At 34.9% G+C, this 10,289-nt stretch overlaps 2 protein-coding genes across 4 annotated transcripts in view; both read left to right on the forward strand.

Moving 5' to 3' along the window:
* Positions 1,616–7,506, forward strand: LOC105169867 (calcium-dependent protein kinase 5). Of its 3 annotated transcripts, XM_011090421.2 has the most exons (9): positions 1,616–1,685; positions 2,036–2,896; positions 3,059–3,202; positions 3,278–3,430; positions 3,886–4,001; positions 4,213–4,380; positions 4,858–5,082; positions 5,575–5,711; positions 6,967–7,506. In XM_011090421.2, the coding sequence occupies exons 2-8, from the start codon at positions 2,125–2,127 to the stop codon at positions 5,695–5,697; spliced, it is 1,701 nt and encodes a 566-aa protein (XP_011088723.1). In that variant the 5' UTR covers positions 1,616–1,685; positions 2,036–2,124; the 3' UTR covers positions 5,698–5,711; positions 6,967–7,506. The 3 variants fall into 3 exon arrangements, with proteins under 3 accessions (XP_011088723.1, XP_011088720.1, XP_011088721.1); XM_011090418.2 differs by having other exon boundaries at positions 3,059–3,430; XM_011090419.2 differs by lacking the exon at positions 1,616–1,685 and adding an exon at positions 1,712–1,748 and having other exon boundaries at positions 3,059–3,430.
* LOC105169869 (CMP-sialic acid transporter 4) overlaps positions 8,454–10,289 on the forward strand; it is a gene marked incomplete in the record, with an annotated part of 7,067 nt that continues 5,231 nt past the window's right edge. The window contains 5 exon segments of the mRNA XM_020696082.1: positions 8,454–8,773; positions 9,140–9,200; positions 9,325–9,388; positions 9,496–9,607; positions 9,750–9,829. Coding sequence (XP_020551741.1) covers positions 8,747–8,773; positions 9,140–9,200; positions 9,325–9,388; positions 9,496–9,607; positions 9,750–9,829 — 344 coding nt within the window.

Raw genomic sequence — 10,289 nt, forward strand, 5'->3', positions numbered from 1 at the left:
ATTGTTAAAAATGGTTTCTCTAACACAGAACATGATTTTATTTTATTTTTCTCAAATGACGGTTGAGATGAGAACATGGGGAATGATATAAAGAGCATATATGGTAGTTTAAATTTTGATACGAGAACTACTAATAATATGTTGAATTTTTATTTTTTGCTTTCTACAAATTATAGATTTCACTTGGGAATACAAGTTTGGTTCTTGTATAAAATCATCAACTTATATAGTTTTGATCCTCAAATAATTTAAGATTGTGATTTTGATCTTCAAACTATTCTTGTCTTTTTAATCTGTTAATAAAACGCTAAAGTTAATGAAAGTTTCATTTGAAGAGGAAAAATTAACTATTTTCCTACTATTTTGTGGTATTTTTCAATCTTTGGTCCAATGTACTCATTTCTCCCATCTTTTTAAGCTTCAAGGAAGAAAAAACTAAAAAAATAAATATGCTATAAAATCTTAACAAAACATTGTCAATAACCATTTTGTGTATAATGCAATACTTGCAATATAGGCTTTACCATATTTATTTTATTGTCTTTATAATATTGACTTTTATCATATTTATATTATCCATTTATTTAAAGATTCATAAAGAAAGATAAAATAAATAAAGAAAAGTTAAAGTTAAGATTACTTGTTGCTTAAATTCATTTTTTTGAGATTTTCTCTCTTGAAACTTGAAAAAAAGGGAGAAATTGGTCATTATATCAAAACTTGAAAAATACCCAAAAATGTAAGAAAACTGGTTATATTTTCCCTTTGAATGAAAATTTCGTGACTTTAACCCAATTTTACTTTGTAGAAAGAAATTTGAAATTGAATAATGCAAAAACAAACGGTAAATTTTATAAAATACCTAAAATAATTTTCATTCTAAACAGAAGAGAGCCTTTTTTGTTCTTTAATAATTTGTATAGATAGAATTTCACTTATCGAAATCTCTCACAAATTGTATATTTTTTGTCTGAATTCAAGTGGTCCATAATGTTTTATTCACCATTGGACCCACATTTACCACATTCTCTCTATGACATAGTGATATTCCTTTTTCTCAGTTTTTATTTCTTCAATTAAAAAATAAATAAATTGGGGGGTCATTGCAGCTTAAAAGATAAACCTAAGACAAAAAATAGGGAATATTATAGAAATTGGCATTATGAATGATATCAATTTTCAATTTATCTGGCCATTAATCATAAATTGTGCGTGTGTCTTCAAACTTTTGAAATATTCACTAGTAATTCGTTAAAATATGTGAACAGTACAATAAAAATAAATTAGAATATGGAGTGTTAAAGAGAAAAGAAAATTGAAGCAAAGTGCAACATCCATATTGTAATTTTGGCGATACCAACCCACGAACCTTTACTTAAATTTTACCCACCCAGCCCCAGGAATCAGGAGCCGCCTCCTCCTCCTCTCAGTATCACTTATGTATCATCATAATATCACATCATTGTATCTACATGTATACATCCATCTCTCACCACTCACTCTGCACCATACTTACACTTCACCTTTGACTTTGACCCTTTCCTCTTTGCTTACCCTTTTCCTCCTTACTGTTTCACTTTAATCTCAACACAAGATCCCCTTTTTCTCTTTCTTTTTATTCTACTCCCCCCCCCCCCCCCCCCTCCCTCCCCGTCTTCCTCTTTATAGCTGCATATATGATCTGTGTATGTATCTTTCTTTTTATGTTTGCGTCGATTTTTATGCTCGATTTATAGCTGAAGTTTTATGTATGTTGATTTCTTGTGTGATCTTTCCTTTCACCATTGCATATATTGCTTGCCCTTTTGATTCGGGTCCGATCTGATTCAAGTTTTCTCCTTGTGTGGTGCTTTGTCAATTTCTCTCTCTTCTTTTCTTACCTTTGGTTCTGAGGTTGAGAACTCCGGTGCTTGTGAGCTCAAAGTTTTCCGATTTGTTTGTTTGCTTTGACTTTTCAAATTCTGTTTCCATGTCAAGTTGGAGCTAGAGTTACTGCTGCAAATCTTACCTTCTTTCTCTTATCTCTAATTTTCAGACTCCCAGCTATTGATTGATGTGAAAACCAATAATTTGCTTCAAGGGAGTTGAGGTCAGAAAGAGAAGAGGGGGTACTTCAGTTGTTTCATGGGCAATACATGCCGTGGATCATTTGGAGGCAAAACTTTTCAGGGCTACAACGAGCCTGAAGACCCGTCCAACTCCAAGCACAAACCATCATCCGCCTACCCAAATTCTTCTGATCACACTTACTCCTCCACCAGCTTTACTTCCCAACACCCCGTTGCTCAAGAATCCTCTAAGCAAAACCACAAAAGGGACCCCAATTCGCCACCCCTTATTAGTCCCAAAAAAGACAGCATCATGAATCGCAGCGCTACAAACCAAGCTTACTTTGTGTTGGGTCACAGGACTCCTAATATCCAAGATCTTTACAAGCTTGGCCGTAAGTTAGGACAAGGCCAGTTCGGCACTACTTATTTGTGTACTGAGCTCTCCACTGGCGTTGAATATGCTTGTAAATCTATATCAAAGAGGAAGTTGATTTCCAAAGAAGATGTCGAGGATGTTAGGAGGGAGATTCAGATAATGCACCATTTGGCTGGTCACAAGAACATAGTAACTATTAAGGGAGCGTACGAGGACCCTTTGTATGTTCACATTGTCATGGAACTTTGTGGTGGAGGTGAATTGTTCGACCGCATAATACAAAGGGGTCACTATAGTGAGAGAAAGGCAGCTCAACTGACTAAGATCATTGTAGGAGTCGTTGAAGCATGTCATTCACTTGGGGTAATGCATAGAGATCTGAAACCAGAGAATTTTTTGTTGGTTAACAAGGACGATGATTTCTCTCTGAAAGCTATTGATTTTGGACTCTCTGTTTTTTTCAAGCCGGGTATTGTTAAAATAACTTCTTTTCTGCCTTTCTTCTTGTGTTTTTTGGTGTATGGGCAATTATCGTTTTTTCTTTTCCTTTTGGGGTTGGGTTGGGGTGAGGGGGTTTTCATTCTCTTTTCAGGATGTTTGTCTGACTTCATGCATGGGTTCTCTCGATCAGGTCAGATTTTTACTGATGTGGTTGGAAGCCCATACTACGTTGCACCTGAGGTTCTTTTGAAGCATTACGGCCCAGAAGCAGACGTGTGGACAGCAGGCGTCATTCTTTATATATTGTTAAGTGGCGTGCCTCCGTTTTGGGCTGGTAAATTCATTTATTATACAACTGTTGAGATTCATCTTGAGGTGCAACAAATGATGATTTCTGGTTATTGTTCAGAAACTCAACAGGGGATTTTTGATGCGGTTTTGAAAGGTCACATTGATTTTGATTCTGACCCATGGCCACTTATCTCAGAAAGTGCTAAGGATCTTATTCGGAAGATGTTATGCATGCGACCTTCAGATCGGTTAACTGCTCATGAAGTATTATGTATGTCATTTTCCTATGAATGATCCAAGCTACTACTTTTTTTTTTCATTTTTCAGTCGTGATATCTCTTTCATTTGGATTGACATTTTTTATCATTATGACATGATTGGTATCTAAAGTATTTCACTTTACATGTTCCTGAAATGTCGAGAGATTCACTGGTTGATGATATATGCAACAGCCTGCTGTACCATAGCAGCCCAAAGTGATTGGGTTTGAGTCCGGACTTGTATCACTCAAGAGTAATGGTGGAGAAGGCTGTAGCACATGGTGTCATTTGCATGCTTAATTTTCATGTATTAATTGTAACTCTGTGATTGTGTGAATATTCAAATAGCAATTGATGCCTAGTGAGACATTACCATTCATGCCACTTCAACTGATACCTCTATGTTTTTTGTGCATTGATTATCATGCAATCTTTCTTTACTGTGTCTTACATCAAAACCATATAGGTCATCCTTGGATATGTGAAAATGGTGTTGCGCCTGATAGAGCCCTGGATCCGGCTGTACTTTCTCGTCTTAAACAGTTTTCTGCAATGAATAAGTTGAAGAAAATGGCTTTACGGGTATGTAATTAGCACAAACAGGCATTTTATAAGTATGTGCTTCTGGTAATTCTGTCAACTAAGAGTTTGATTTCATGGCAAGACAACTTTAGCCAAGTATTCTTCACCCCTATCAGACATACCAATTTTTAAGTTTCTTGCATCTCTGCAGAAGCACTACATAATTTCAAAACTTATAACTAAAATTAAATGACTCCTATTCTTCCTCCAGGTAATAGCTGAAAGCTTGTCAGAAGAGGAGATAGCAGGCTTAAGAGAGATGTTTAAGGCCATGGACACTGATAATAGCGGAGCAATCACATTTGATGAACTCAAAGCTGGATTAAGAAAGTATGGATCAACATTGAAGGATACAGAAATACGCGACCTTATGGATGCGGTAAAGCAACTTCTGCTAAAAAAGAATTCGTGTTCTTGGCTTGGAATTTGTTTAGTGCTTCAGTTGATTTTTATATTAAAAGCATTGATGATGCAGTTAAGGAGGAGATCAAGTTGTTATCATTTACTTCTAGTATTTGTTTGAGCCACCTGTTAATGTACTGTTTATCTGAGATTCCATTAAAGATGGGTAATTTGGAAGGTTTAAAAGGATACTCGCAGATCTTTTGCTGGTAATGATGTTGCTAAAGTTCATGGGCTACAGAGAATCTATTCCAGCCTGCAGAAATTGTAAATCCTTGGTTGTTCCCTGTAAGCAACCACAATGACAGTTACACTGGACCTGTTTTCGAGTTTTATACACACTTCTGTTAGCCAATGCATATCAAGCATCAGTAGGATTCTGCAGTGTATTCTGTGCTTTTGGTCTGTTGAGATTTATGGATGATTGTCTTGCTAAATTATTGCTATCTTACAGGCTGATGTAGACAATAGTGGAACCATAGACTATGGAGAATTTATAGCAGCAACTATTCACCTGAATAAATTAGAACGTGAGGAACATCTTTTGGCAGCATTTCAATATTTTGACAAGGATGGAAGTGGTTATATTACAGTTGATGAACTTCAACAAGCTTGTGTAGAGCACAGCATGACAGATGTTCCTCTTGAAGATATAATCAAAGAAGTTGATCAAGATAATGTAAGTTATATTCCATGCTGATATGTCTTGTTTATCTTCACTTTATATATTATTAATTGTTGTTGCAGATTTACAAGAATGCAAGTTAGTGAGGTTGCCAGGGCATGGTTAAGTTCCAAGACATGCAGTACATCATCTTTTAATTTTATTCGTTTATTGTTGAATAATAAGATCAATCAGCAGCTGACTGAATGAGTAGCACTTAATATATATTATCACTCTGCTGTATTGAGAGTTGCACAGCCACAATAAATAAATGATTACTCCAGATATGTTTTTATTTCATCGACTTCTAATAGTATTTGATTGGATAGTGGCTCCAAGATTCTCATAAATTAAACATACAAGTTATTCGCAGGACTCCCCTGATTGCTGAATGTTTTTAGCCTGCTAGATCATCTGTCTGTTTTCATTTTGGACAACTTTAGCATTCCTTTGTTCTTTAGTAGTTGTTTTATGTTTGCTGATGTCCTGCAAAAAAAAATTTGTTAGGATGGAAGAATTGACTATGGGGAATTTGTTGCTATGATGACAAAAGGCAATGCTGGCATTGGGAGGCGAACAATGAGAAACAGCTTGAATATAAGCATGAGAGATGCTCCAGGAGCTTTTTAGTTTTACATGTTAAGGTAGTTGCAGCTTTCCTTCTGTGTTCCCTTCTCTAGTTCTGTTCTAAAGTGTGATAGATCTGTGATAATATTCTGTATTATTGATGGAATGGTAAGCTTGTGTAGGAATATTGAATGAAAGTCAAGTCTTGTTAATATGTCCTTTTGCACATAAAATTTTTTACCATTTCAACTTTTTCCCATTCTATGTGTTGGGATTCATAATAAAAGGAAATAGACAGCATTAAAGCCAAAGTGTGAAAGTGAAAAATCTAGGATTTATAATAAAAGGAAATAGACAGCATTAAACGGGAAGTGTGAAAATGAAAAACCTATGAAAAAAGTTATAACTAATCAGTTGTTTTCTTGCTGCTCTGTGATTAATGTCAAAAGAGACAAAGGATGTGTTAGGGAGTCAGAAGAAGTTCATCTTATGTTTTCCTCAGTTGTTGTGTATGAGGAGGGATTATATTATGTTTGTTTCTCTTAACTTGCTTTAGTCCTTTTCTTGTTGTGGATCATGGGTATTCTGTATCCTCGGTTTCCTTTGAGTTGTATGAGTACTGCCTTGGGTTTAGTATTATTAGTCAGTGATTCATTTGTGATATATGACAGGTGTCCTCTTATACCAGATGTGAATTACTGATAGTGGTGGACTTGGTAGTTTGGTTATGTAGCAAAATGTTTCATGATTACATTATCAATACTTTATTCGGAGAAGATGATTTAAAATCATTTCCATGCGTTCTTTCTACATAAACTAGAATTAAATATAGATGTATAATCATGAAATTATTATTGCTGCATAACCAAAATGCAACGATGGCTATAAGCATACACAGTAAACAAAAATGACAAATGAGCCAATGCTTCATAAAGTTAATTATGCATCTACGATATCAAGAAGTTGCAAGTGGATACTGAGTGACCCCAAAACCCATAAAAGAAACAGAGGACTTTAGTGACAGCAACTTACATGAAGTAAACATGTAGACAACAGTTGTGGAAAACACAAGATGAAATTTCTGTACATACTACAATCTAAAACTGCCCAACATAATTTTTTGTTTGTGTTTGATAAACTGTGATACGGAAGTCCTCTCGAAAGTGGCAGACTGAAAGATCTTGGGAAAAATAAAGAGAAAGGAAACATTTAAAAATTGCTTGCAGATGGTGCTGCTTCTTCTTTGTGCACTTTTATACCTTCACAGTTATGTGATAAATGTTGTGTGTGTTGTTTTATTTTGTTCATTGAGTTTGGGATTGGCATTGTCAGGTCTACCTGGGACATGGTCCGTAATGAACCCGACCATCCGCAACTTCAATCTTCAAGTGTCAGATTAAAGCTGTAATGAACCTCTTGGATGTAGCTAACTTATGCGCTGTACAGGATGGAGGTAGAGGAGGTTCAGCAATTCGTAGTGTATGCCTTAGAATGTTGAGATACTCACAGCCGTGGTGATTTAGACAGAGAAGAATACTTGGTAAATTTGTGTTGCTGTGCGATGGGAGAGGTTGTAAACTGTTTGTTTGTGATGTTGTATTATTGGACAGGATGTTGTCAGTTTTTCAAGTGGATAGTTAGAGCTTATGGTGCTGGTCATCAGCTTTTCAACTTGCAACGAGAAGATTCATGTGTCATGTTGAGTTCCTGCGAAGGTGTTTGTTCAATGCTTAAGCTGTATTAGAATGGAGGATTTGCAGTTTGTAAGAGACATTATTGCATTCCGAATGTTTGTTTGCTCTGCATGTATGGAAATCTGAAAGGGTGAAGCTTGTGCTTCCCTGGCATGCTGCCTACTTGCCTTACCTATAATTTCTGATTTAGTGGCCATGCCAATCTTTCTAATGGATGTGAAATCTCTAACTCTCAAATCATGGGCTGGGATCCAAACATAATCTGAATTCTGTAGGATTTAATTTATAGAAAATTCTGTTCTACAAACCAAAAAAAAAAAAAAAAAAAGAAAACAACAAGAAGAAGAAATTTATACTAATGTAATTATTATTATATGTCCGGTGGGAGTCTAAGGTATATTATTAAATTCAGTTTAAAATAGACACTCCGTAATTTAAAGTAACTATATCCATTAAGGATTCATTTATTACTAAAAAATAAAAAAAGAACGAATATATACAAAATACAACATTCTTCAAAGTAAATTATGGAATGAATAATTATGCAATCATTTCTCCATATTTTTTATAGATGCTAGTTCATTACACGTTATAATTAGGTATTAGTATTTGATATAAATATATATATATATATATATATGTGGGGTCACATCTACTCAAAATTATGAGGTTGACCTTTTTAAGATCTATTACCAATTTATTTTAGATCTACAGTGCAAGGTAAATTTTATTTCTTATAAAAAATGTAAAAAAAATTAGTGATACGTAGTACAATTAGATCAATAATAAAGTAAAATAATAAATCATGAATCTAAATTCATTACCAACATATAAGATTCATGGTATAACAAATTTAATCAAATTGAATCCATTTAAGTTTATTATAAAATGGTTAAAATCTAACTCAACACAAAATTAGTTGAGTTGAAAGTTGAACCTAAATTATTATTTTTTTCTTTTTCGGAAGACAGTTGAACCCAAATTATCACTATTATAGAAATATGAATAATCCTTCTGCGCCTTAAATAAATAATAGTAAGATTTGATTGATTTTTATTTAATAATATATAGTAGTTAACTTATATAAAATAACGTTATATTAGTATTTTTATGTAATTGGTAAAGTCCCTTCCTCATGAAAACACAGTTTATGAGCAAATCCAAATCCAAATCCAAATCCAAATCCAGGAACCAGAAGAAAAACTAGTGGGTGGGTGAGTAGTGAGTGCTGAGTAGTACTGCCTCTGCCTCCAATTCCCAAACAGAGAGTCGAGGGAGCTTTGGTGCCTGTCTGTAACTGTTAACAATTGCTTGCTCAAATTCTATTTAGATCTTTGGGAAGTTTCAGTCCGAACAACCAACTTCTTGCACCAAATTATACTCTATAGTAATTGAATCTGAAGAAGACGGATAGTGAAATGGAGTATAGAAGAATCAAGGATCAGGTTCTCTTCTCCTATCATAAATGTACTTGTATGTATATATCTTCATCACCGATTTGGTTTGAGTTTCTTCCCCATCTCATTGCTATTGATCCGCTGCAGTTGGGTTTGGGTTTAGGTTTATATATGTATTCTGGCTATTCCCCTCTTTTTGCTTTTCTCCTAGATTTCCTTCTTATGTTACTTTTAGTTGTTAAAAGCTTCTCTTGCGCTATTTTTCTGCCTGCTTTCACCATTTTCTTTAATCGTTTTTGCTACTCAATTCTCCCTGATTCCATGCTTCTTATTTTGCCAACATTTGGAATCTGCCTGAGCAGCGGCGTCTATATTCTTGCTCACGTTCTATTCATCAATGCTGAATCATTTTAGGATAAAGATGGGGACGCAATGCATGATGATGTTGAGAGCTTAAGGGCAAAATCCCGTTCAGGTGCCATATGCCAGTTACTTCGTTTTTGTTAGCTGCATCATCTGTCTGTGTATTGCGCATTGCATCTTTCGGCTTCCATTTTTTATCAGCAATGTTTCTCCTCACATTTGCTGTCAAATTACAGGCTCTCCCAGTAATATCATTCCTTTAGGAGGCAGCTCTGGTGACCGTTCTAAGTGGAAACTCAAGTATGAATGTCTTTCTGTTCCTTTACATATCTAGGAGTATACCGCCATGACAAGGAAATATAGTTTTCTTCTCATTTCTTATTACTTTTAACCAATGATAAAAACAGGTCAATTGTAACACTTGCATTGACGGTCCTTACAAGTTCACAAGCAATTCTTATTGTCTGGTCAAAGAGGGCTGGCAAGTATGAGTATAGTGTCACAACTGCAAATTTTCTGGTGAGTTGATGATATTTCCTGTTAGGCTAGTGATTATGTAATTAATGAACTATGCTCTTTGTTTTACATTATGTTCCAGAAAGGGTCTGGGTCTCTAGAGGAACTTTCTGAATTTCCTCTCAAATTGATTATCTACAATTAGGTTGAGGCTTTGAAATGTGCGCTGTCACTTGCAGCCCTGTCAAGAATCTGGAGAAATGAAGGTGTTACTGATGATAACAGGTTCTCCTCTTCCCTGTTTGTTTTCCATTAATTGACAGAGTAAACAATATATTGGTGTTCAGTGCATATGTCTATCTATTATGAGTGAAGGTTCTCGAAAGAACAATTTGTGAAAATTAAAATTAGCACAACTCCATTAGAAGTTCTAGACAAACTGCTTAACTGAAGTGCATCAGGCTGAGCCTTGTCAAAAAGTTCTATTCCTTTGCCAGATTCAAGCAAATTTCATCAAATTAAATTTGAATATTGCCCACTTAAAAATTGTTTTAGCCATGAGCTGCAACTTCTCATAAATAATCTCATGCAGGGTGTAGATCTTCTGTTACAGCTAAGTAGTGCTTAAAATTATTTTTTTAGCTGTAGAATTGACATAAGATTTCATATTTCCTGCTTTTGCCAGTCAACTGAATTTGTTTTCCTTACTTCAATTTTTCTCCTTGTAGGTTGAGTATGGGATGAA

Source organism: Sesamum indicum, linkage group LG8 (assembly GCF_000512975.1).
Source record: "Sesamum indicum cultivar Zhongzhi No. 13 linkage group LG8, S_indicum_v1.0, whole genome shotgun sequence".
NCBI lineage: Eukaryota > Viridiplantae > Streptophyta > Magnoliopsida > Lamiales > Pedaliaceae > Sesamum > Sesamum indicum.